General features: G+C 44.0%; 1 protein-coding gene across 2 annotated transcripts in view; it reads left to right on the top strand.

Moving 5' to 3' along the window:
- The window catches only part of HNF1B (HNF1 homeobox B), a 90,605-nt gene that overhangs the window by 21,008 nt on the left and 42,006 nt on the right, over positions 1 to 27,591 (top strand). The window contains exons 2-4 of one of the 2 annotated variants that reach the window (XM_026710264.2): positions 10,459 to 10,658; positions 18,435 to 18,621; positions 21,361 to 21,599. In XM_026710264.2, coding sequence (XP_026566049.1) covers positions 10,459 to 10,658; positions 18,435 to 18,621; positions 21,361 to 21,599 — 626 coding nt within the window. Of the gene's footprint in view, positions 1 to 10,458; positions 10,659 to 18,356; positions 18,622 to 21,360; positions 21,600 to 27,591 lie in introns of both variants that reach the window. The other variant, XM_026710262.2, reaches the window with a different exon arrangement.

Raw genomic sequence — 27,591 nt, 5'->3', positions numbered from 1 at the left:
CATACTGACAGGATGCTAGCCAGATGAATACTGATGGAGGCTGGTAGGCGGAGGCAGAATTTTCCCCCCACCCTTATTTTCCCCCAAAAAAACTAAGCCCGACCCCATAGTTTTGTAGCGAAGCACGGGTATCCAGCTAGTAATAAATTTCTATAACTGAAAAGAAATCCAGAGGACAATAAGAATAATAGCAACTTAGCAAGAGCAAAGAAATTCAGAACAGCAGATATTCTGGCAAATAGGCAAGTTATAAATACAGGGAGCCCTCGATTTACAACTGTTTGCTTAGTAACCGTTCAAAGTTATGCCACTGAGAAAAGTGAGTTATGATAAGTTGATAAGTGAATCTTGTTAAATTTAGTAACACAGTTGTTACGGGAATCTTTGCTTAACAGAAGATCATGAAATATGATCCCACAATCCCAGGATGCTGCAACCGTCATAAATGTGAGTCAGTTGCCAAGCATCTAAATTTTGATCGCATGACCATGGGGATGCTGCAACGGTTGTAAGTGTGAAAAATGGTCGTAAGTCACTTTTTTGAGTGCCGTTGTAACTTTGAACAGTCACTGTTACAACTCCATGTCCACACTATATAGGCCAGTGGTGGCTAATTGCGCGCATTCCAGCACCCAGAAGGCAATGCGCGCGTCCCCTCATGCCCCCTGCGCATATGTGTGTGACCCCCCCATGAGTGCTATGCATCTCTGCATATGCGTGTGCAATCCCCCTCGTGTGCCGTGCATCTGTGTGCATGCGCACACATCTCCACACACACACACGCCCCACACACATGCATGCCAGATACCCGACAATCAGCTGGCGGGTGGGCAGCACACGCGCATGCGCAGTGGAGCTCTTCCGGGCAACCTCTCACATGCTAGCAGAACTGGCTCTGCGTGCCACTTCCGGCCTGCGTGCCATAGGTTCTCCATCACGGATACAGGCAATCCTTGACTTGCAACTGTTTATTTAGTGACTTTTCAAAGTCACAAAAGCACTGAAAATGTGACAAGAGAAGAGAAGAGAATAATGGAACGAGAATAGAATAGAATAATGGAATGAGAATAGAATAGAATAGAATAGAATAGAATAGAATAGAATAGAATAGAACACTTTATTGGCCAAGTGTGATTGGACACACAAGGAATTTGTCTTGGTGCAAACGCTCTCAGTGTACATAAAAAGAAAAGATACATTCGGCAAGAGTGAAGAATCATCAGGTACAACACTTAATAAGAGTCATAGGGTACAATAAGCAATCAAATCATACTAGGAAACACTCAATATAAATCGTAAGGAGACAAGTGACAAAGTTACAGTCCTACAGTCACACGTGGGAGGGGAGGGGTGATAAGGAGTGATGAGAAGGTTAATAGTAATAGTAGTGCAGACTTTGTAAATGGTTGGACAGTGTTGAGGGAAATATTTGTTTAGCAGAGTGATGGCATTCGGGAAAAATCTGTCCTTGTGTTTAGTTGTTCTGTTGTGCAGGGCTCTATAGCATCGTTTTGAGAGTAGGAGTTTAAACAATTTATGTCCAGGATGTGAGGGGTCTGTAAATATTTTCACAGCCCTCTTTTTGACTCTGTGCAGTATACAGGTCCTCGATGGAAGGCAGGTTGGCAGTAATTGTTTTTTCTGCAGTCCTAATTACTCTCTGGCATCTGTGTCTGTCCTGTTGGGTTACAGAACCAAACCAGACAGTTATAGAAGTGCAGATGACAGACTCCATAATAACCTCTGTAGAACTGGATCAGCAGCTCCTTGGGCAGTTTGAGCTTTCTGAGTTGGAGCAGGAAGAACATTTTAAGACTATTTTTCTTATGTGTGACCGTTGCAGCATCTCCATGGTCATGTGATCAAAATTCGGTTGCTTGGCAACTGACCCATATTTATGGTGGTTGCTATATCCCGGGGTGGGGTAGGGGGTGGGCGTCATGTGATATCCTGAAGCCAGATTGACTTAACAACCACGTTAATTAGTTAAACAACGATTATTCACTGGACAACGGAGGTAAAAAAGTTTATAAAATGGGACACAGCTGACTTAATAACTATCTCGCTTAGCAACAGAAATTTTGGGCTCAATTGTGGTCGTTAAGACGAGGATTACCTGCACTAAACATAGTTGGTGAGTGTTCACTGCATATGTGGGATGGGTGAAGGTGTTGGCGGTTTAGCATGTTGTATCACCATAGCCTGTTGGGTTGGTTTGAATTTACCATTTTATCTGAATCTTGAGAATGGGTGAATTGTAACAGTTCAGGCCACCCCCTTAATTTGTCCACCTCTTGTCTATTATTTATTTGTCTACTATTATTAATAACATAGCTAGACTTCTCAGGTGTGTCTCAAAAGAATAGCCAAGCAAAAAAAAAAAAAAAACATGTTTCTTAAAATAGACTGGCAGGAAGATGAAAGGGTTGGTTGGTTTCCAGTTTTACTCCAGGTATGTACAACAAGACTGCCTAGAAGAATCTGTTTTCTACTTCTAAACATTCCTCTCTCTGCCATTTTAAATCCGGAAACGGTTTCTATTTCTTATACTCTGGCGATTTTGCAAAAGCTGAAATAAACAACAGCTTGGGTGGAAGAGTTCAGTCAGGAGTACAAGGCCATGCCTGTATTTATTTTGGGTGGGGAAAAAACACGACTGAATGTGATATCCCAATATTGTTGTTCCTGTTTCTTAGTACGGCCCCTCGATTTTCACAGAATTATATTCAGGGAACCATTGGTGTAAAATGTACACACTGCGTGCCTCAGATTATTATAAGTGACGGTTGGTTATACAGGAATACAGGGAGTCCTTGATTTACGACTACAATTCAGCCCCCAAATTTCTGTTGTTAAGTGAGATGTGTGTTAAGTGAATATTGCCTCGTTTTACGACCTTTCTGGCCGCAGTTGTTAAGTGAATCACTGCAGTTAAGTTAGCAGCATGCTTGTTAAATGCATCTGGCTTCCCCTGCAAAATGTGACTCATGACTCCTGGACACTGCAACCATTGTAAATATGAACCAGTTGCCAAGCATCCGGATTCTAATCATGTGACCATGGATATACTGCAACGGTCGTAAGGGTGAAAAATGGTCATCACTCCCTTTTTTCAGTGCCCATTGTAACTTCAAACGGTCACTAAGTGAACTGTTGCAGATAGAGGACTACCTGTATAAGATCAAACTGTCTGGGACAGTTTGTCTTTTGTCTTCAAAGCAATTAGTCAGATATCTTTAAGAGGCTTTAGTTATCAATTAATTTCATTTCATTTGTATACTGCCCAACCTCCCAAGGGCTCTGGGAGGTTCACCAATAGTTCCTTAACTGTTACTCAGGGGACAACTGTCCAAACCAGAAGATGTCTATCTTCATGAATTAAATGGATTATACAGCATATGGCTGGCACTAGGATTAACCTTATTTTAGGTATATTTGCTTGGAAGTAAATGCTACTCACTTCACCAAGGGACTATAGGAATTGCACATTCTGCCTGAAAAGATCATTTGAAGTTCCACTGAAAAGACTATTACAAAAGGGAAAAAATCCTTTCTTTTCCTTCCTTCCTTCCTTCCTTCCTTCCTTCCCTCCCTCCCTCCCTCCCCCCTCCTTTTTACCTTCCTTTCTTCCTTCCTCCCCTCTCTCTCTCCCTCCCTTGCTCCCTCCCTTCTTTTTACCTTCCTTCTTCTTTTCTTTCTTCCTTTTCTTCCATCCTTCCTCCCCTCTCTCGCTCGCTCCCTCCTTTTTATCTTCCTTCCATCCTCCCTCCCTCTCTCCCTCCCTCCTTTCTTTCCCCTTCCTTCCTTCCTTCCTTCTTCTCTCTCTCTCTCCCTCCCTCCCTCCGTCCTTCCTTCCTCCCTTCCTCCCGGGAATTCTGGGAGTAGAAGTCCACAAGTCTTAAAGCTGCCAAATTTGGACACCTCTGATGTAGCACTGGTCAGAACCTGATGGCAGAACACAGAAGCTATTTTTCTTTTCTTTTCCTACATACATGTAAGTTATGGGAAAACGGAATGCTCATTTGCAGGCAGGTGAAGGGGGCAGCCGTGTGGGGCCTTGCTGTGTGTACAGAGAGATACAGATTAGATTGTTTGTTTTCACTGGAGAACGGGGTTTTATAATCCAAGGGAATAAATTCTTGGCATACTTCTTGCAGGATGTTACTATGTGTTTTATTTACCCACTTTGGTGCTGAGGATGGTTAAATGGACAGTGGAAGAGGGGAATCAGGTAAACGTCCAAACCAAAGGGACATTTTTGAACAAACGCTGGTCTGTTTTTTGTGCAAGCAAATAAGCACGTGTTTCAATGACTCAGCAAACAGCAGCCAAAAAAGCCAATGCAATCCTAAATTGCATTAACCGAGGGATACAACTGAGATCCAGTGAGGTACTAATACCACTCTATAAAGCCTTAGTAAGACCACACCTAGAGTACTACATTCAGTTTTGGTCAGCACATTATAAAAAAGATGCTGAGACTCTAGAAAAAGTGCAGAGAAGAGCAACCAGGTTGATTAGGGGACTGGAGGCTAAAACATATGAAGAACGGTTACAGGAACTGGGCTTGGCTGGTCTAGTGAAGAGAAGGACTAGGGGAGACAGGATAGCAGTCTTCTAATATTTGAGGGGCTGCCACAGAGAGGAAGGGGTCAAGCTATTTTCTAAAGCACCCAAAGGCCAGGCAAGGAATAATGGATGGAAACTGAACAAGGAGAGATTTAACCTGGAAATAAGGAGAAACTTTCTGACACTGAGAACAATCAACCAATGGAACAGAAGTTGCCCATGGAAGTTGTGGGAGCGCCATCACTTGAGACTTTCAAGAAGAGATTGGACTGCCATTTGTCAGAAATGGTGTAGGGTCTCCTGCTTGGGTGGGGGGGTTGGACTAGATGATCTACAAGGTCCCTTCCAACTCTGATTATTTGTAAGTTAAATGAACAGAGATAGCTGCATCTAACTTTGATCCAGGATCCTGAGTACAAGTAGTCCTCAACTTATGACCACGATTGAGCCCTGGTTTTCTGTTGCTAAGTGAGATGGTTGTTAAGTGGGTTTTGCCCTGTTTTATGACCTGTAAACATTTTTAATGAGTTATAGAGTATTGTAAAATACAAAATAGTATTATAGTAAACAGAAGAGCAGTAGGGGAAGAGGGGAAAGGGGGAAGTGAAATGAGGAAAGATAAGTGGGGGGGAGAAAAAGAAGCATTGATTTCTGTCTCAGTCGTTAAGTGAATCTGGCTTTCCCATTGAATTTGTTTATCAGAATATCGCAAATGTCCAGTATCCCTGGAAATTGCAACCATCATAAATATGAGCCGGCTGCCAAGTGCCTGAATTTTGATCATGTGACCATGAGAATGTGCAAAGGTCGTAATTGTGAAAAATGGTCCTAAGTCACTTGTTGTCGTAACTTTGAATGGTCACTAAATGAACTGTTGTAAGTAAGAGGACTACTGCATGCAAGAAAGGCAACCATTTTTTTTTAAAAGCACCACACAGGCCACAAAGGGGTGTTGACCCTAGTTTTAGGCCCATAGGTGACCTGGCCTGTCATTTCTTCCCATCTCCCCTCCCAGCCCACACGTTGCTTAGCGAGGAGCAGACGTACAAATAGGTGGCAACGGGAGCAACGCAAGAATGTTGTGCCTCTATCAGTGACTAATACATTCATTGTGACAGATTTTGTTTGCTTGTTTTTTGGAGAGGGAGTGGGAGGTGACAAATGATGCCAGGGGGTTAATTGAGTTAATTCTTATATGGCAAGACACAGATATTGAGAGCAAATACCTAAGAGTTGCTGCCTCTTATTTAACTAAGAACAATGCTTAGAAAATTTGGGAGATAGATGAAAGAGAGAGAGAAAGACAGAGGCATGGATACATAGACATATACAGATAGATAGATAGATAGATAGATAGATAGATAGATAGATAGATAGATAGATAAGAGATAATAGATCAATAGATAAAAGGAGGATAGCTAGATAGAGATAGCTAGCTAGCTAGCTAGATACGATAGATAGATAGATAGATAGATAGATAGATAGATAGATAGATAGATAGATAGATATGGTAGATAGATACAGTAGATAGATATAGATAGATGATAGATAAAAGATAGATCAATAGATAAAAAGGTAGCTAGATATAGACTATTAATATATACTGTTGATAGATGATGGCTGGCTGGATGAACAGATAATAGATACTTTTGATAGATTTATAGACATTGTTGTATTCTTTTTCATTGATTTTTATTCTCCTACTATCTAAAGCTGGCTGGAGAATTCTGGGAGTTAAGTTCACAAGTCTTAAAGTTGCCAAGTTTGGAGACCTCTGCTCTTAGTTTCAGTCAAGTGATGAATCACAGAAATTAATGGAGGAAGCAGGAATACATGTCGGGGTGGTTTGAGAATGAGAAATGGAAGTGTGAAATTACAGCCTTCAATATCTCCATGGCTTATAATACCCTTTTTGGCTCTTGATCCATGTGCCTTCCCACATTGAAAGTGGGTGGGGGGGAGAGAAAAGATGGGGATGCTTCAGGGATGGTGAAAGGGATGGTTGGGGTCACAGAAGGCCTCCGGATGCAGCTTGCCCACCTGTGCTTTAGTCCCCCTGCTCAGCGATGGAGACATGTGTTTGCCTCTGAGTTTCACCTGAAAGCATTTCAGTAAAAGCCGAAAATATAAAATTCTGTTTTTCATTTTTAGTATTGATAGATATGTGGTATTTGGGTTTCCTTTCCTTTCCTTTCCTTTCCTTCCCTTTCCTTTCCTTTCCCTTCCTCTCCACTCCTCCCTTTTATTTTCCCTCATCTCTCTTTGCTTCTCTGCCTTTCTCACTCCCACAGTTCTTTTCCCATGTCCTTCCTTCCTTCCTTCCTTCCTTCCTTCCTTCCACGGCTTCTTTTCCATGGCCTTCTTCCCTCATGTTACTTAGCAATAGCAACAGCTCTTAGACTTATATACCACTTTGCAGTGCTTTACAGCCCTCTCTAAGCGGTTTACAGAGTCAGCATTATTGCCCCCAACAATTTGGGTTCTCATTTTACCCAGTACTGCACTCTAACCACTGCACCACCGTGGCTCATAATATTTTATTCAAACGAGACCTTAAAACCTGCCTGTTTCTCCAGAGGTTGGCCTCCAGTGGTTCATGGATACCTTGTGGGATGGTTGGCCTGGTGATATTACTTCTGGCTTTATATCCTTTTATTTTTATTCTTTCATGCTGTGCTCAACACAGAGCCATGAGGGAGTTGGGTGGCCTATCAACTTGGTAAATAAAAATTAACTATTTAACTTAATTAAAAAAAACCCTAATATTTAATTTAATTGGAGACATAAATCTAAAAACACTTATCCATGTAGCGCTATAATTAATGATACAAAATTTAATACCCAAATGACTTTGAAGTAGGACATGCACATTGCACAAAGCTCTAATTTGACGAGCCAAGGGCAACCAGTTCAAATGAATTCTTGGTTTGCTTTGTCTTTTAGTGCCTTGAATTTGCAGATTATAAATTTGACCTCAATGGATTCCATCACTGATGGATTATGCACCCTCCAGGGGGCTGGACTAGAAGATCTCCAAGATTCCTTTCAGCTCAATTCTGATTCTACATGTTGGCATCTACTCTTAGCAGTTATTAATAGAGCTAGCAAATCCAGCTTCCCGCATGGAAAAAAAAACAGGTTGCAAATTGCAATCATGTGACCACAGAATAGTACAAGCAGTCATAAAATCGGAGAGAGGCTGCCAATTCTCCGAATTCAATCACATGATTGTGGAGGGGCGGTGGTGCAAGGGTTTTAAGTGCAAGTACAGGCTATAGGTCATTTTTTCCAAGGCCCTCATAACTTTTAAGGGGTTGATTTATTATCCAAAGCACCTGCAGACAGGACAAGCTGCAATAGACGGAAACTTGTTCAAGAGAGATCCAATCTGAAACTAAGGTGGAATTTCCTGACCGTAAGAACAATGAATCAGTGAAACAGCTTGCCTTCTGAAGTTGTGCGTTACTGGAGGCTTTCCAGAAAAAAAAGAAAAAAAGGACCACAATTGGTCTCCTGCCCTGAGTAGAGGCTAAATTAGAGCAGGGGTCTCCAACCTTGGCAATTCTGGGAGTTAAAGTCCACAATGCTTAAACATTGCCAAGGTTGGAGACCCCTGGATTAGAGGACCTTCAAAGTCCCTTCCAGTCATATTTATTCATTTGTATTCTGCCTTTATTTATTTACAAACAACTCAAGGGGGTAAACATATCTTTTTTCCTTTTATTTTCCTCATAATAACACAACCCTATGAGGTGGGTTGGGCTGAGAGAGAGAGAGAGAGAGAGACCAAAGTCCCCCAGCTGGCTTTTATTGGAAGGGACCATGGAGGTCTTCTAGTCTAACCCCCTGCTTAAGAAGGAAACCCTATATCAGGGCTGTCAAACTCATGGCCTGCAGGCTGGATACATCATACACTGGCCACGACCACGTCCAGTTTAGCAAAGGAGGAAAAAAGTGCCACGATTCATCACATGACGCCATCATGACAATGTGAGTTTGAAACCCCTGCCTTATATCATTTCAGACAAATGGCTGCCCAGCAGGGGTGGGATTCTACCAGTTCGCACCTATTCGCTAGAACCGGTTGTTAACATTCTAAGCAATTCGGAGAACCGGTTGTTAGAAGAAATTACTGGCCTAATCCTGTAAGGAAGGCAGGAAGGAAACATTCTGGTGTTGCTTACAGAAACTGCCTCTCCGTTAACCCTTATTACATTCTTGGCAGGACTAGACTTCCTGTCTCTGGAACTTCTCTGGAGTTTTTTCCCCCTCTTTTGCTGGTACTTTGCTTGTGTGGAGTGACCATTCACAGTTACAATGGCACTGAAAAAAGTGACTTATGACCATTTTTCACACTTACAACTCTTGCAGCATCCCCACAGTCATGAGAGGCCAGGCGAGGAGATGCGTGCCTTGATGTGAGTGATATTGAGTTGGCCACACCCAGGCAGTCACATGACCATCATGCCACCAACTAAGCCACGCCCACAAAACCAGTTGTTAAAAAATTTGAATCCCACCCCTGCTGCCCAGTCTCTCCTTAAATACCTCCAGTGATGTAGCACCCACAGCTTCAGAAGGCAAACTCCACTAATTAATTGTTCTCACTGTCAGGAAATTCTTCCTTCCTTCTCTCCCTCTCCATTCCTTCTTGTCCTGCTTTGGAAAATAGGTTGACCCTACCCTTTTTCTCTGTGGCAGCCTTTCAAATATTGGAAAATGGCTTATCATGTTGCCCCTGGTCCTTCTTTTCATTAGGCTAGATGTACCCAACTCCTCCTCCAGCAAGTTTTGATTTCCAGTTCCCTGATCATCTTTGTTGCTCTTCTCTGCTCTCTTTCTAAAGTGCTAAGGTAGGACTAGAACTCACCTTCTCCTGGTGATTGGCCCATGGTTATCTGGCAGCATGGCTAAGGCAGGATTAGAACTCATAGTCTCCTGTCCCAAAGTTGCTTTTTTTTTCAAGAGGCAACTGGACTTTCTGGTTTTTTTTTTTCTCTGAAGACGTTTTGCTTCTCATCCAAGAAGCTTCTTCAGCTCTGACTGGATGGTGGGGAACGGAAGGATTCTAGTCAGAGATGAAGAAGCTTCCTGGATGAGAAGCGAAACGTCTTCAGAGGAAAAACAGAAAGTGCAGTTACTTTTTCGGGAAAAAAAGCACTTTTGGGACAACCATGACCTGAATATGACTGAGAATCTCGATAAACAGTTACAATCTCCTGGTTTCTAGCCTGGTGCCTTAACCACTCGACCAAAGTGGCTCTCTCTGATTTTGAAATAAATTTACACACACACACAACACACACACACACACACACACTTACTTTCATTGAGGCAGGAAATGAAGAAGCACGTTCAATTCCTCTTCCATGCCCCCAATCCTTCCTCTTGGGTTTTTCCAATCAGAAATGGTTATAGAGCGGGGATATCAAGGCCCATGGGCTGCGTCTGGCCTGCGATGTGGTCAGATCCACCCTGCAGGGCCATCCTGGAAAATGTAAGGGGCTGGTGCTGGCCCATGTCACTTCGGCCTGGTCTACCCAATGCAAAGAGGAAACATGCCAGCAGTTTGGGGGGAGTGACATCAAGCTGGCCACACCCCTACCCAGTTGGTCACACCCAATGAGTGGCGTCAAAATGGCCACGCCCACCCAGTTGGCTGCACCCCCCCCCCGAGGTCAACCACAGCCCACAATGAAATTGAGTTTGACACCCTTGGTTTAGTCTCATGCTTGGGTGGATGGGTGGGGGTTGGACTAGATGACCTGCAAGGTCCCTTCCAACTCTGTTATTCTGTCCTGTTCCAGTTGTTTGACCTGCTTCGGTGTCGTGCTCCTCCTGCCTCTCCCATTGACTCAACTCTAACCAGAACTCTTCCCTTCCTTTCAGTGAAGACCCTTGGCGAGCCGCAAAGATGATCAAGGGTTACATGCAACAACACAACATCCCACAAAGGGAGGTGGTGGATGTCACAGGACTGAATCAGTCGCACCTTTCTCAACACCTCAACAAGGGAACCCCGATGAAAACGCAGAAACGGGCAGCGCTCTATACGTGGTATGTCCGGAAACAGAGAGAGATCCTCCGGCGTAAGTAACACTATGGTTTGAGAGGTTGGGATGCATGTTTTAACACAGGGGTGTCAAACTCGATTTCAATTGAGGGCCGCATCAGAGTTGTTTGATCTTGGGGGAGGTCGGGGGTGTGTGGCCAGGGGGACATGGTCAGCTCATCATCGACTCGTGTCGGGGGCGCCTGTGGTGGCCCAAGTGCTCTGCCAGAGAAAACAGGCTCCCAAGCTCCATTTTCGGCTGCGATGTCCTCCTGCAATCCTCTGCCAGTGAAAATGGAGCACGGGAGGACCATGCGCGGCCTTTGTGAACTCCGTTTCCAGCTACGATGGCCTCCTGCAACCCTCCTGCAGCCCTCCCGAGCTCCGTTTTCGCTGGCCGAGGCACCACGGGTCGGCCCTTCGCTGTTTCCAGGGCAGCCTCATGGGCCAGATCTAAGCATCCTGTGGGCTGGATTTGGCCCCTGGACCTTGAGTTTGACACCCCTATTGTAACAGGTAGCCTTTGAGTTACGACCATAATTGAGCCCAATGTTACTTAGTTAATTGCCCCATTTTATGACTTTTCTTGCCACTGTCAGGAAGTGACTCCCTACCGTTGATAAGTTAGGTTGTTCAGAGTTTTGCAGGGATAATTCAGTGCCAGAAAAATAAACACAGATGGCTGATGCTTCATTTAACATCTTTATAAACATAATAAGTAGATTTTACAAATCAGTTGTAGATTTCTCCAACATGGAGCAAACTCAGACAGAAATAAACAAGTTGCAAGTGCAGAGCTTCACCAGTAACTTCAGCAGCTCAGAAACAGACCTCAGTTTCACTTTAGTTCATCAGGCAAGCAGAGGAGAAGCAGTTTCATTTCAATAGACAGACTCAGAGCTCACCTTAGCTGCAGAGTTGCAGAGCTTAATACAGAGCCACGCCTAGGCTACTTTTCGTTTCAGTTTCCAGCCTAGGCTACATCTAGTTTCAGTTTCCAAACTGTCCTCATTGGCTGATTTAGTTGCTTTGCCTATTCATTGGCTGACCTTGTTACTATGCTCTATTGCAGTTCATGAATATACTCTGACAGGGTTGTTAAGCGAATCGGGCTCCCCCATAGGCTTTGCTTGTCAAAGGGTCGCCAAAGGGGATCACAGGATCCAAGTAGATCCTAGGACACAGCAAGATCACAGCAATTGCACTTAGACCCATGATGGCGAACCTATGTCATGCGTGCCACAGGTGCCATTTGTGCTGGCACGCAAGCTGCAGGCAAACTTATCTCACTGCAATTGTGCGTGCCTCACAGCTGCTTTTCAGCCTGTTTGAGGCCTTTTTGGCCTCCCAGAGGCTTGAGGAAGGTCTCCGCAGGCTTTGCAGGCCGAAAAATAGGCCCGTTTTGTCACTTCCTGTATTTCCCGAAATACAGGAAATGACTAAATGGGCACATTTTTCGGCCTGTAAAGCCTGCAGAGGCCTTGCTCAAGCCTCTGGGAGGCCGAAAAAGGCCTCAAACGGGCCCGAAAATCAGCTGTGAGGTGCAGTGCAGGTAAGGGGGAGGATTGCACGCACATGTGCAGGGGCGTGAGGGGGGCCGTACGCATTGCCTTTTGGGTGCTGGCACGTGAACGTACAAGTGTGAGTGCACACACAATTTTTGAAACAGGAGGCCAGAAAGGTTAGCCACCACTGACTTGGACTTATCTACCACTTCACAGTGCTTTACAGCCCTCTCTAAATGGTTTACAGAATCAGCATATTGCCCCCCAATAATTTGGGTCCTCATTTTACCCACCTCGGAAGGATACAAGGCTGAGTCATAAATATGAACCAGTTGCTAAACCTCTGAATTTTGATCACGTGAGCATGCTGCTGAAAAACGGTCATCAGTCCCATTTTTCAGGGCCATTGTAATTTGGAACCGTCACTCAGTGAACTGCTGTAAGTTGAGGACTACATGTGGGCACAGATCCCTTGTCAATTTCTTCCAATGGATGCCCTTCAAACATGAAGATGGAATACTTCTCAGTGAAAGGAAACCCCAAAGTTGCTTTTATATAGAGTCCTCGACTTACGAAACACCAAATTTCTGTGTCTAAGCAAGACAGTTGCTAAAGGAGCTTTGCCTCATTATATGACTTATCTCACCACGGTTGTTAAGTGGATCACTGCAGTTGTTAAGTGAATAACACAGTTTTTAGGTGAATCTGGCTTCCCCATGGACTTTGCCTGCCAGAAGGTTGCAAAAGGGAACCCCGGGACGTCGTCATAAATATGAACCAGTTGTCAAGCAGCTGGATGTAAATCGCGTGACCCTGGGGCTGCTGCCACAGTCATAAGTGTGAAAAAATAGTCATAGGTGAGGTTTTTCAGCGCCGTTGTAACTTGCAACGGTCACTAAGCGAACCATTGTAAGTTGAGGCCTACCTGTACATCCAACGGACTCAATTCTTGCAACTTAGAAATCGCTTTGGAAGGTGTCGTTTTTCTCTCCATCCTTCTTCTGGTTTCTTTTCTTACCTTGAAGAAGAGTAGAAAGAAGGAGATTTCCTTCTTCTTAGAAATTTGTCTCCCAATGACGGATAAACTTGAATGGGCCATTGTGTCAAACGCAGCCGGCTCTCCTTGGGGGAAACAATGCGGTTAGGACAAAGTGATCCAGTGAGCTGGCCCCAGTCTTGCACATCCAAAGATAAACTTGTTGACTCTTTTTTTTTTTATGGTGTGGGATTTAAGCGGAGTGTGAGATACCACAAGGTGTTGCCTACTCTAATTATCGCTGCTTTGATGGATGAGGTAGGGCTGCACGTATCAGATCTCTGCCTCTCAGGCCACTGCTTCTGTAAACCAGCTTCTTGGTTGTTATCAGCAGCAGAAAAAGGAGAATTTAGAAATGTCAGCTTTCCCCACTAGGGCAATTTTCTTTTTCCCAGAGAAGCTTTTCTGTTCAGTCTCTGGGGTATTCTTAGGTCAGCTGGGGAAGGGAAGGGAAGGGAAGCAGAGGGAGGGAGGGAAGGAAGGAAGGAAGGAAGGAAGGAAGGAAGGAAGGAAGGAAGGAAGGAAGGAAGGAAGGAAGGAAAAGTACAAGGCAGAAAGGATGGGAGGGAAGTGAGGGGATGGGAATGGAAGGAAAGAAGGAAGGAAGGAAGGAAGGAAGGAAGGAAGGAAGGAAGGAAGGAAGGGGAAGAGAAAGGTCAAAAAAGTCAAGGTGGGAGCCACAACAGTACAATCAAAGCTGCACCACTTTCTTTTATGGCCATTGGGCTTTGAGATCACCATAACTCAGCAGTGGCGAAATATTGCAAATAGAGATGAATGCCCAGTTTGAAGCTTCTTTGTAGACTTATCCATCCATATATATCCTTTCCTAGTTATTCCTACTCTGCCTGGGAACCAATCATAATAAATACATTAATTAAGTGTATTTACTGCCCAGCTCCTTGTGACTTTGGGCAATTATGGAATGGCAGCGGAGCTTCCATTTACCGCCAAGGGATTTATTTCCCTTGGTCCCTTCAGGAAATATTCACTGCAGCCCTGAGACAGATAATTAACTCTCCTCAAACCGTAATTCTGAAGGATTACTGATTAACAGCAATCCTTTTAAAATAAGAGTGTTATTTTAAAATACAGGTAATTCTTGACTTACAACGGTTCATTTAGTGGCTGTTCGAAGTTGCAGTGGCACTGGAAAAGATGACTTATGACCGTTTTTTACACTTACGACTGTTGCAGCATCCGCGTGGTCAGGTGATCAAAATTCAGGTTATGCCCATTGTTAAGCCTGTCGCCACAGGACTGTCTTTTGAGTCTATAATCTTTTTTGTTGTGGTTGTTAAGTGAAACACTGAGGTTGTTAAGCAAACATAAGTGAATCAATGGATGGGGTTTCTTTTTTTACCAGAAACTTGAATTACAGGTAGTCCTCCACTTACAACCACAATGGAGCCCGAAGGTTCTGTTGTTAAGTGAGACGTTTGTTTAGTTTTGCCCTGTTTTACGACCTTTCTTGCCACAGTTGTTCAGTGAATCACTGCAGTTGATAAGTTAGTAGCCCAGTTGTTAAGTGAATCTTGCTGCCCCCTTGGCTTTGCTTGCCAGAAGGTGGTGACCCCTGGGACACTGCAACCGTCATAAATATGAAGCGGCGTCTGAATTTTGAACATGTGACTATGGGGATAATGCAAGAGTCATAACTTTGAAAAACAATCATAAGTCACTTTTTTCAAGGCTGTTGTCACTCAATGAATTGCTGTAAGTCGAGGACTACCTATAAATGCTGATTTCTGGACAAAAGCATCCAAGAAATGGTATAGGGTCTCCTACTTGGGCAGGGAGTTGGACTAGATGACCTACAAGGTCCCTTGTAACTCTGATGATCTGTTATCTGTTAAATCACAGTCACATGACTGAGACTTTGCAAACAACAATAAATGCAGTCCGGTTGATGAGTGCCCCAAATGTGATCGCATGATTGTGTCCGTGTGTCCGTGTGTTTCCGTGTCTGGGTGCGTCCATCAAACTGTCAAATCTGGATCATAAATAGCTCTGGGCAGATACTACTGGAACTTCAAATAACCACTAAGCCAGGGTGGAACCATGGCTCTTTTATGAGGTGTGGACTTCAACTCCCAGAATTCTCAAGCTAGCATGGAATTCTGGGAATTGAAGTTCACACATGGAATTCTGGGAATTGAAGTCCACACCTCATAAAAGGGCCAAGGTTCCCCACTCCTGCACTAAGCAAGTGATTGTAAGGCAAGTCATTTTCTTAGATCCCTCTGATATTTTTCTCCCTCATTTGAAGTTATGGTGTGTGTGTGTGTGTGTGTGTGTGTGTGTGTGTGTGTGTGTGTGTGCGCGCGCTCTGTAGGCTTCCTAAGGCAGGATTAGAACTCACACTCTCCTAGTTTCTAGCCTGGTGCTTTAACCACTAGGCCAAAATGGTTCTAAGTTATGACTAGATACAGTCATATGTGGGTTTCTCACTCCCTATAAAGGACCTTACTCTTTTATCAAATCTGATGTTCTCCAATGCCTGATAAAGCCTCTTTATTATTCATTCAGCTGAAGTTTATGAATCTGTGTTATTTGGCTTGCTTTATTATGGATTTTCCTTTCTCTCTAATGTTGAAGAATATTGCAGATTCTTTGATTACTGTTTTGTTTTCTAATACACCATTCTAAGAGTTTTTAACTGTAAAGCACCATCCTCTACTTGCAACCATTCATTTAGTGACTGCTCAAAGTTATAACACCACTGAGAAAAAACAACAACTTACAACTGGTTCTTCTCACATACTTGCAACTGTCGCAGCATCCCCATGGCCATGTGATCAGAATTGGGCTGTTTGGAAACTGGCATGTACTTATGACAGTTGCACTGTTCTGGGGTCACGTGATCACCATTTGCAACCTTCCTGGCCAAATTCTAACAATCAAAATCAATGGGGGGGGGATGATTCACTTAATGACCATATGAATTCAGATTCCCCCATTAAACTTCGCTTGTTGGGAGCCAGCAGGGAAGGTCACAAATGGTGATCACATGACCCCAGCATGCTACAACTGACATAAATCCATGCCAGTTGCCAAGCACAGAAATTTTGATTATGTGACTCTAGGGATGCTACAGTGGTCGTAACTATGAGGGTTGGTCATAAGTCACTTTTTCCAGTGCCATTGCCGCTGTTTGGTCTAGTGAGAGCTAATTTGGTCTAGTGCAGGAGTGTCAAACTCGATTCCATTGAGGACCGCATCAGGGTTGTGTTTGACCTGGGGGGTCATGGTCAAAGTGGGCATGGCCAACTTGACACCACTCATTAAATTTTTTTTTTTATTAAAGATTAAAAAATAAAAACACTATGTTCAATACATCGAATACAACTTTTGACATCACTCATGTCGGAGCCGCCTGTGACAGCCCGAGCGCTCTGCCAACAAAAATGGGCTCCCGAACACTCTTTATGGTCATGATGGCCTCCTGCAACCTTCTGCCAGCGAAAACAGAGCTGAGGGGGCGCATGCCACCACCCTCCAGGCTCCATTTTTGGCCACAACAGCCTCCTGCAGCCCTCTGCCAGTGAGAATGGAGCTTGGAGGGGGCACACGTGGCCTTCCTGGGCTCAGTTTTCAGCTGCGTGGAGCCCTCCCGAGCTCCGTTTTCACTGGCAGAAACACTACAGGCTGGTCATTGTTTCCAGGGTGGCCCCATGGGCCAGATCTAAGCACCTCACAGGCTAGATCCAGCCCACAGGCCTTGAGTTTGACATCCCTAGCCTAGTGGTTAAGGCACCAAGCTAGAAAGCAGGAGACTGTGAGTTCAAGTCCTGCCCAGTGGTGGTATTTGACCGGTTCTGCCCGGTTCTGGAGAGCCGTAGCGGTGATGAGCAGCGGAGACTGAACCGGTTCTCTTCACTGATCTGCGGTTGGCCCGCCCGCCCAGGCTCCCATACTCACTTTTATGGCCAGAATTCAAAGTGCAGCTGCTTTGCGTGGCGCAGAATAGCGCCGCGCGGCAGCTACTGCTGTGACCACCATCGTGGAGGCTTGTAGGAGGCAAGTTAGAACACCTCTGCGCCTGCGCAAAGTACGTGTTTGGCGCGTGCATGTACGCAAAGTGTGTGCATGCGCGCAAAGCGCGGCCACCAAGCCACACCCACCAAACTGGTGGCAACTTTTATTTGAATACCACCACTGGTCCCGCCATAGCCATGAAAGCCAGCTGGATGACTTTGGACCAATCGCCAGGAGATTGAGAGTTCTATTCCCGCCTTAGGCATGAAGCAAGCTGGTGATTTTGGGCCAATCACAGGAGACAGTGAGTTCTAGCCCCACCTTAGGCTTGTAAGCAGGCTGGCTGACTTTGGGCCAGTCACTCTTTCTCAGCCCAACACACCTGACAAGGTTGTTGTTGTTGTGAGGAAAATAGGAGGAGGAAAGTGTGTTGGATATATTTGCTGCCTTGAGTAATTTGTAAAAAAAAAAACCATACAGGTGGGAAATTAATAAACATTTCAATGGCCACTAAACAAATGGTTGCAAATCGAGGACTCCCTGTATTGACTTTTTTTTTGAGCCTCCGGTGAATACTTCTGCTTGCTTCCTGGTTGACATTTGTTTGGCACCGAGAGAAAATCATCTCTCATGAGGCAACTGCCAATGTCTCTCAAAAAATCTCAACAACCGCCAGATGAAAAACCAAAGAGATATAGAAACCTCTCTTGGCTCCCATTTCATGCCAGTCCAGATTTTTTTCTCACCCCAATTAAAAACGGAGTGTGAAAAAAAACAGCCTAGAGCCGCGATCCCCAACCTTTGCGCCTTAGCGGCCTGGTTGGGGCGGTTGAGGGGAACTAGGCCGCACGAGTGGTAGGCCGCCATGCATACCGATGCGCACGGGTCTCGAGTTGCACAAGTCAAGCCGCACATGTGTACACATGCATGCCAGTCCACTGCTCGTGCAAATCGAACCAAACGCATGCACACCGGCCTGTTACTTGCGCAGCCTGGTTCCAAATAGGCCGTGGGGCCACGGCCCGGCAGTAAGCCACAGCTCAGGCATTGGGGACCCCTGGCCTAGCAGATGGTTGAACCAGCCATGCAGGCCAAGAAACCTGGTTCTTGCGCCCTGAGCCATTCCTTAAAGTCAACTGAATCTCTTCCTACAGGTGTGTGTTACACAACCCGACCGGCAGGCCCAGTCAAAAAAATCTACTCCTTTCTCTTTCAGAATTCAACCAAACAGTCCAGGGTTCTGGAAATATGACAGAAAAAGGCAGTCAAGATCAGCTGCTGTTTCTCTTTCCAGAATTTAACCAGCAAAACCAGGGTGTGGGCCAGATAGACGACTCTTGTGCCGAAACACCCAGCAAGAAGATGAGGCGCAACCGCTTTAAGTGGGGTCCTGCTTCCCAGCAGATCTTGTACCAGGCCTACGACCGGCAAAAGAACCCCAGCAAGGAAGAGAGGGAAGCCTTGGTAGAGGAATGCAACAGGTAAAAGCTCTGGACAAAAGAGCATTTTTCCCTTTCTGCTGCTGCTGCATCAAAGAAACCCACAGCTTGTTGGCAGAGAGCAGAGCTTTTGTTGTTTCCAACCAAAATCCCTATTGTGTGAGGGGGCTAGCATGTTCTGGGTCAAAGGGAAAAAGAACCTGCTATCCTCAACATCTAACTAAGCAAACAAATATGTCTTTCTCTCCTCTCTCTCTCTCTCCTCTTTCTCTCTCTCTCCATTCTCTCTTCTCTCTCCTCCACTCTCTCTTCTCTCTCTCTGTCTCCCTCCTCTTTCTCTCTCTTCTCTCTCTCTCATTTCTCTCTTCTCTCTCTCTCTCTCTCTCTCTCTCTCTCTCTCTCCTTTCTCTCTTCTCTCTCTTCTCTCTCTCTTTCTCTCTCTCTTCTCTCTCTCTCTCTCCTCCCTTTCTCTCTCCTCTCTCTCTCTCCTCTTCTCTCTTCTCTTTCTCTCTCTCTCCTCTTTCTCTTCTCCCTCTCTTTCTCTCTCCTCTTTCTCTCTCTCTCTCTCTCTCTGTGTGTGTGTGTGTGTGTGTGTGTGTGTGTAAGAGGCCTGCACAATTTGGGACTGAACCTGCCACCAAGGAAAGTATAACAGTACCCCAATGTCAGGCACAAACAACAGAGCCACTCACAAATAACGGAAGTGAACAACTCTATTGATTTCTACCGATATAATAAGAATCCCCCTAGATGGTTTGCCTTCCCCCAGGAATTACCCGATAGGCTTGGTGGTTCTTGAAGGAGGTCAAGTTTATGCCACTTGCAGCTGTGCAAGGATTTTAAGCTAAGTCCTTACTTGAGTCTTCCTTCTAGCCTACATGGCAGTTTCCTGACATCTCTGTATTGTTGTCTGCACTGTAAGCTTAACAAAATCAAGAAAATAATTGCTTCTCTGGTTGAGTTTGTTCAATGTGGTGGTCACAATCTTTGCAGGCTTTGAGTCGTCCTTTGACGACCATTTGAAGTCATGATGGACCTACCTAGAAGCTACTTAGGACAGTGTTCCAAAGTTCAGACAGTCCTTGCGCAGCCGCAAGTGGCATAAACTTGACCTCCCTCAAGAATCACAAAACCTATCTGGTCATTCCTAAGGGAAGGCAAGCAGTCTGAGGGAATTCTTGTTAGGTAGGTAGAAATCAATAGAGTTGTTTAATTAGCTTAATGCCTGTGGTCCTCAATGTCAGATTAGGTTTGCGCAATATTAACTTAAAATGGGATGGAGTGATTTGCAGCTGAGTTTTATTGTGTGAATCTGGCCATTGTTTGAGCCTGTTGTTAAACCCTAATGTGGGCATCATTTTCTGAAGTGAACACACAATTGGGGTTTGCTAAATTGGATTTAAGATTTAGCTTGGTAGGTGAGTTCAGCCACTGTAGATTTCACAGACTTAGCTTTCATTTGCCTTACTTTTTAAAAAAATTATCCCCTTGATTTCTTGATTTTTTTTGGCCAGGCACCTCACTAAAAATGAGAAGGTGTGTGTGTGGCAGTACTTTTTCTGACTAGCAAACTTTATTAATAGGCACAAAGTTTTGGGAACCACAATTTATTCTTTTTTTAATTAAAGTTATTAATTTGCTTTTTTACCTCTTTGGATGACCTCATATTTCTTTCTATAAAGTCTCGCCTCACTAACAATATCTAGAGAACTTGAAAGTCCGTGTGCTTCTTCCTATACAATCTTAAATGGAAGCTAGTTTGGTGTAGTGATTAAGGTGCTGACTTATAAACTAGGAGACTGTGAATTCTAGTACCTCTTTAGGCATGAAAGCCGGCTGGATGACTTTGAGCCAATTACCTGGAAATTGAGAGTTCTAGCCCCTGCCTTAGTCTTGAAATCCAGTTATGTGGCTTTGAGCCAATCACCAGGAGGTGGTGCGTTCTAGTCCTGCCTTAGGCCTGAAAGCCAATTGGGTGATTTTGGGCCAATCACCAGGAGATGGTGAGTTCTAGCCCCACCTTAAACTTGGAATCCAGTTGGGGGGCTTTGAGCCAGTCCCTCTCTCATCCCAACCCACCTCACAGATCAAACAGATAATCAGAGTTGGAAGGGACCTTTTAGGTCATCTAGTCCAACCCCCCACCCAAGCAGGAGGCCCTACACCATTTCTGACAAATGGCAGTCAAATCTCTTCTTGAAAGTCTCAAGTGATGACGCACCCACAACTTCCGATGGCAAGGTGCACAACAACGGGATTGTTGTTGTGCAGAAAATAGACGAAGCAAGGAGTTTTACACATGTTTGCCACCCTTGAGTTACTTATAAAATAATAAAGCTGGGATAAAAATAAATAGAATAGATCTTGAGAGTGGTGCTTTAATGAGGTACCATGATGTATGGATTTAAAATAAAATAAATGTGAGCCCATCTGCTTCAGCTATGAATTGAGGATGAGACGAAGCCAGTATCATGAGGACACAATATGTAAAAATAGTTCTGAATTCTATTCCTGCAGTCCTGGTGACGTGAGGGCAGGACCTTAGAGATAAAGTGTATCCTTGCCTACAAATCATTCCTAATCCAATGCCTACATTCTTTTTTTGACTTTTCCTTTTTTTGGCCAAAAATCATAGAGAGTTGCTGCAAATCAGAACAACAATATTGAACTAGCTGGACCAATTTTTTGGTAATATTCTTAGCAAGTTCTCCTCCTGCGTTAGTCCAACCTTGGGATCCAACCAACCCTTTTTCTAGGAATTTTCTTAATTCTCTCCTCTAGGGCAGAATGCCTCCAGCGGGGTGTGTCGCCCTCTAAAGCACACGGCTTGGGTTCAAACCTGGTCACGGAAGTCCGCGTCTACAACTGGTTTGCAAACCGGAGGAAAGAAGAAGCTTTTCGGCAAAAACTTGCCATGGATGCCTACAGCACCGGTCAGCCTCACACCATGAACCTCTTGCTGTCCCATGGGTCGCCCCACCACGTTCAGCCCAGCTCTTCTCCGCCCAGCAAAATGCCAGGTAAGGTCAGAGCTAACACTTCCTGTTGGCAAAGGAGGTCAGATGTGGTCGTCCTTTTACAAGTGGCAGGTTGCTGGAACACATTGCTGGTAGTCCTCGACTTACAACGGTTCATTTAGCAACTGTTCAAAGTTGCCACAGCACTGAAAAAAGCAATGTGGGGCTGTTTTTCACACTTACGACCGTTGTAGAATAGAATAGAATAGAATAGAATAGAATAGAATAGAATAGAATAGAATAGAATAGAACAGAACAGAATAGAATTCTTTATTGGCAAAGTGTGATTGGACATACAAGGAATTTGGTGCAAATGATCTCAGTGTACAGAAAAGAAAAGATACATTCGTCAAGAGTCAAGAATCATCAGGTACAACACTTAATGATAGTCATAGGGTACAATAAGCAATCAAATCATACTAGGAAACAGTCAATAAAAAAGATACGATACAACAAGGTTACAATCATACAGTCATAAGTGGGAGGGGATGGGTGAAAGGAAGGAGGGAAGGATTAATAGTAATAGTAGTGCAGACTTTGTAAATAGTTGAACAGGGTTGAGGGAATTATTTGTTTAGCAGAGTGATGGCTTTCAGGAAATAACTGTCCTTGTGTCTAGTTGTTCTATGTGCAGTGCTCTATAGCGTCGTTTTGAGGGCAGAAGTTTATGTCCAGGATGTGAGGGGTCTGTAAATATGTTCACGGCCCTCTTTTTGACTCTGTGCAGTATACAGGTCCTCGATTGAAGGCAGGTGGGTAGTAATTGTTTTTTCTGCAGCCCTAATTACTCTCTGGCATCTGTGTCCATCCTGTTGGATTACAGAACCTAACCAGACAGTTATAGAGGTGCAGATGACAGACTCCATCATTCCTCTGTAGAACTGGATCAGCAGCTCCTTGGGCAGTTTGAGCTTCCTGAGTTGGCGCAGAAAGAACATTCTTTGTCGTGCTTTTTTGATGACGTTTTTGATGACGTAGGATCCCCATGATCATGTGATCAAAATTCAGATGCTTGGCAACTGACTCATATTTATGACGGTTGTAGCATCCCGGGGTCACGCGACCTTCTCACAAGCAAAGTCAATGGGATGTGTGAAAGGCCAGATTCATGTTACAACTCTGTGACTAACTGAACAACTGCAGTGATTCACTTAACAACAATGGCAAGAAACATCATCAAATGGGGGGAAACTCACTTAACATCAACTCCCTGTACAGGTAGGCCTTAACTTACAACCACAGTGAAGCCCATAATTTCTGTTGCTAAACAAAAGACAGTTGTTAAGTGAATTTTGTCTCATTTTATGACCTTTCTTGCCATAGTTGTTAAGCAAATCAGTGCAGTTGTTCAGATAGGAACACGTTTGTTGAGTGAGTCTGGCTTCCCCATTGACTTTGCTTGTCAGAAGGTCACAAAAGGGGATCACAGGACCCTGGGACAGCCCAACCGTCATAAATACGAGTCATGTGTCAAGCTTCCAAATTTTTGATCATGTGACCAGGGAGATGCTGCAACCCTCATAAGTGTGAAAAACGGCCATAAGTCACTTTTTTCAGTGGCATTGCAACTTTGAACGGCCACTAAATGAACTCTTGTTAAGTCGAGAACTATTTGAATATGTGGATAACCTCTGTTCAAGCTGCTAGTTATTCCTCTTGCTGATGTTCTTTTTCCGGCCTCCTAAGACTTTGTCTACCTTCTGTTTCTACTGAGATAGATGTTCACTGATTTGGAAGCTTCCTTCTCCTCTTTACTTTTTTTTACCCCTTAAAGATATTGTTGTTTTTCTTGAAAAAGGTTCTCCTTGTTGTTTTGCTGGGCTTTGGGGAAAGAGATTTTGGAATCATGGAAAACCGTTCAGGGAAGATGTCAACACAGGCTGGACCCACTATAAAAATAGCCCACAGCATGTTAGGAAGAATAAGAAATGGCATTGAAAATACGACCAACTTTGCCTGCTCAGTTAGAACAATTAATCAGGGGAACAACTTGCCTCCGGAAGTTGTGAATGCTCCCCCACTAAAAGATTTTAAGAGATTGGACAACCATTTGTCTGAAATGGTACAAGGTATTTTTGCCTGAGCAGGGGTTGGACTAGAAAACCACAAAGGTCCCTTCCAACTTATTCTATTCTATTCTATTCTATTCTATTCTATTCTATTCTATTCTATTCTACTCTACCCTACCCTACCCTACCCTACCCTACCCTACTCTTATTCTATTCTATTCTATTCTATTCTATTCTATTCTATTCTATTCTATTCTATTCTATTCTATTCTATTCTATTCTATTCTATTCTAGTCCAGTCCAGTCCAGTCCAGTCCATTCTATTCTTTATTCCTTTCCTTTCCTTTCCTCCCTACCCTACCCTACCTTACCCTACCTTACCCTACCCTACCCTACCCTACCCTACCCTACCCTACTCTACTCTACTCTATATTCTGCTCTGCTCTGCTCTGCTGTATTCTGTTATGATGAACCTGAGATTCTGACAGTTGCTGTACTCACCCTCTCCCCCATCCCCGCCGTCTTGTGACTGAACTCAGTAGCATGACCACACTTACAGCTGTTTGCAGTGTCCCATGTCCACATGAACGTGTTTTATGACAGTTTTGTAAAACCAGCATTTACTTCGAGTTTTCAGCAAAATCATGCTCCTGACGAACCACTGGTTTGCTTAAGGACCACGACATTCAGTTAATGGAGCCCTAGTGGTGCAGAAATCAGAATGCAGTATTGCAGGCAAACTCTGCCCACTGCCAGGAGTTCGATCCTGACCAGCTCAAGGTTGATTCAGCTTTCCAGCCTTCCGAGGTCGGTAAAATGAGGACCCAAATTATTAGGGGCAAGAGATTGTTGGGAGCAATATGATGACCTCAGCAAACCGCTTGGAGAGTAAACCATTTAGAGAGAGCTGCAAAGCACTATGAATTGGTTCATTATTATTATTGTGTTATTGCTGCTGCTATTAATGATTTTGGTATCGTGACTTACAAATGTGATGGGTAGACTCCATTACGGTCATAAGTCAAGTCTGTACTATGTGTGCTTTTGGTTACTGTACCTCCAAAAGGAGATTGTGGAGCCAGAGAAGATTCAGAGAAGGTCAACTAAGGTGAAAGTGGCTTTTCTATGAGGAAAGATTATGACATTTGGGATTTTCAGTCTAAGAAAGGAAGAGAATGAGAGGGGTTAATTTTCCCTCTACACTAATTTTACAACCCAAACAATGAAGAAATGAGAAGACACAGAAAATACACCTTGGTTTGCATTGTTATTTCTTTGTAATTGTTATCTTTCCCACTTTTAAGGAGCTTAGTGACATATATTGTCTTTGAGTCACACTATTTTATCGTATGACAGCTCAGTGAGGTGTGAGACACTGGCCTTCTTCCGACAATACATCATCCCCTGACCACACACTTTCCCATTAATTATAGAGGGATAGAATCAAGATCATACGAAGTTCTAGTACCACTTTACAAAGCCTTAGTAAGACCCCACTTGGAATGCTGCATCCAGTTCTGGTCACAATATTTAAAAAATATTGAGACTCTGGAAAGAGTGCAAAGGAGGCTAAAACATATGAAGAATGGTTACAGGAATTGGGTATGTCTTGTCTAATGAAAAGAAAGACTAGGGGAGACCTGGTAGCAAAGTTCCAATATTTGAGGGGTTCCTATAAAAACAAGGGGGTCAAACAATTTTCCAAAGCACCAGAAGGCAAGAGAAGAAACAATGGATGGAAATGAACCAAGGAGAGAAGCAACGTAGGAGAAAGTTCCTAATGGTGAGAGCAATTAACCATCTCTGTGGTCCCTTCCAATTCTATTATTCTGTGTTCCTTCTCGCTGGTTGTGAAGGCCCACGATCCCACAAATTGAGTAAAGAACTACAATTCTGGAAATAAAAGTCCTCCGCTTCTAGGAAGTGCCTACTGTTGTGGTCCGCCAGTGGCCAGCAGTGCTGGCAGCAGACTCGGACAGTGAAGAGGTTGGGGAGGAATATGGGCCAGTCCTGGAGTCTGGGGAAGGCTCTGATGAGTGCTCTGCATCAGAGGCAGAGATGGGGCCAGGGGCGTCCGACAGTTATCAGCTGCCTTCGGAGTCGAAGATCAGTAGGGCAGAAGAACAGCTGGAGCCTGTTCCCAATATGCACATGCGCAGAGCTGCCAGGAGAAGGGAAGTTAGGGAACAGTTAAGGAACAAGAGTCAAGTAAAGGTACAGGTGGATGGTGAATGGCCCCTCCCATAGGGAATAAAGAGGAGTGAAAGGGGAGTGGTGTTTGCAGGAGACAATTAGTTCATTTAATTAGAGTGAAGATTTTGTCCTGACTCCTTGCCAAGTATTTTCTGCTGGAGCGTTGTGCTTGGGAGTGATCGGCCTGGCAACTCTCCAAGCCTGATAAGGTCTGTAGTTGTAAAATCTCTTGAAAAACTGTTTGTCGGGACTTTGCTGGATGTGAACGGGAGGAATTCACATTAGCTTAAATAAAAGAGGTTTTGCTGAGACGAGGAGTCTGCTTTGTGATTTTGGGAAGCCTAGGTCAGAATACCGACCCTTAATGCTGTAGGCTTCCAAAATCTACATAACCAAAACCCATAGCAGGAATTATGAGTTTTTCAGACCTCTTTGCTGCCATCTAGTGATTGTCTGGAATTATACATCTCTATCTGGTCTCTAATGAGTCCTTGTACCATGAGATTCCCGGTAAGACTTCATGATGTCAAGCAGTCAATAGGGAGTAGCGTTTGGCCACTGCAGCCAATCAGTGTTGGGAAGAGTCCTGCTACAGACGTCATCTATACCTACTCTTCATCTCTTACTCTGTCAGCAGTGTGGACACAATGGATTTAATTGTCTTGGTTTAGAAGTTGCCTGGACGGACTTCATCACCACTGTACATGAAGGAGTCTACTTTAGATGAACCAGTTGTCTAGTTTTGGCGTTCCTACAATCATTGGCATCCATGCAGAAGTAAAATATAACACTCTGTATAAAAAAGGGGTGGGCTTTGATTGTAGGTAGGCCTCAAGTTACAACTATTTGTTTAATGACCAAAGTTACAGTGACACTGAAAAAAAAAAGAAGACTTACAACTGGTCCTCACACTTACGCCTTTTGCAACATCGCCACAGTCACACGATCAGAATTTGGGCGCTGTCCCTGGTCATAATTGCCATTTTAGCTTTTTTTTTTTTTTAAGGTCTGCTGTGAGTACCATTGTCTACAGCACATTGTCTCCGTTCAAATGTGCTGTGGGAACAAAGTGGCTACATTCACACCCAATAGGTTCAATCAGATAAATTAAATATTGGTGGTTACATTCACATAGCATGCTAGGTGTACATTATATTCCTTGTGATTACCTCGCTTTGTACCTTGGCGTGTATTCTATGCTATGATTTACTGTTGTAGACAAAGCCAGACGTTTAAATCAATACAATAATCAAGGATGAGTGTCTATGGAGATTCTCAGTCATCCAGGTCGTGGTTGTCTTGAAGATGGACTTCCTTTTTGTTCCTTGAAGACGTTTCGCTGCTCATCCAAGAAGCTTCTTCTTCTCTTCTCATCTGAAGAAGCTGAGGTCCTTGTCATTGTATTTTTATTCTCTTATCCTGGTTCCCATTTTTGTTTGACAGATTCCAATAAATAAATAAAAAATAAATAAGTGAGAAGTGAAATGTCTTCAAAGAAAAGCAAAGAAAGTCCAGCTGCCTTCTGAGAAAGCACCTTTGAGACAATCATATTGAAAGGGACCTTGGAGGTCTTCTAGTCCAGCCCTATGCTCAAGCAGGAGATCCTATACCATTTCAGACAAGTGACTGTTCAGTCCTTTCTTAAAAACCTCCAGGGATGAAGCACCTACAACTTCTGGTGGCGAGCTGTTCCACTGGTTAATTGTCCTCAACTCAATTCCAGGTTGCTTCTCTCCTTGATTAGTTTCCATCCATTGTTTCTTGTCCTGCCTTTGGGTGCTTTGGAAATTTGA

This window comes from Pseudonaja textilis, chromosome 1 (assembly GCF_049901715.1).
Source record: "Pseudonaja textilis isolate UNSWEBS1 chromosome 1, rPseTex1.2, whole genome shotgun sequence".
Classification (NCBI taxonomy): Eukaryota; Metazoa; Chordata; class Lepidosauria; order Squamata; family Elapidae; genus Pseudonaja; species Pseudonaja textilis.
Note: the sequence above shows the minus strand (reverse complement) of the source record. Positions and strands in the feature narration are given on the sequence as shown.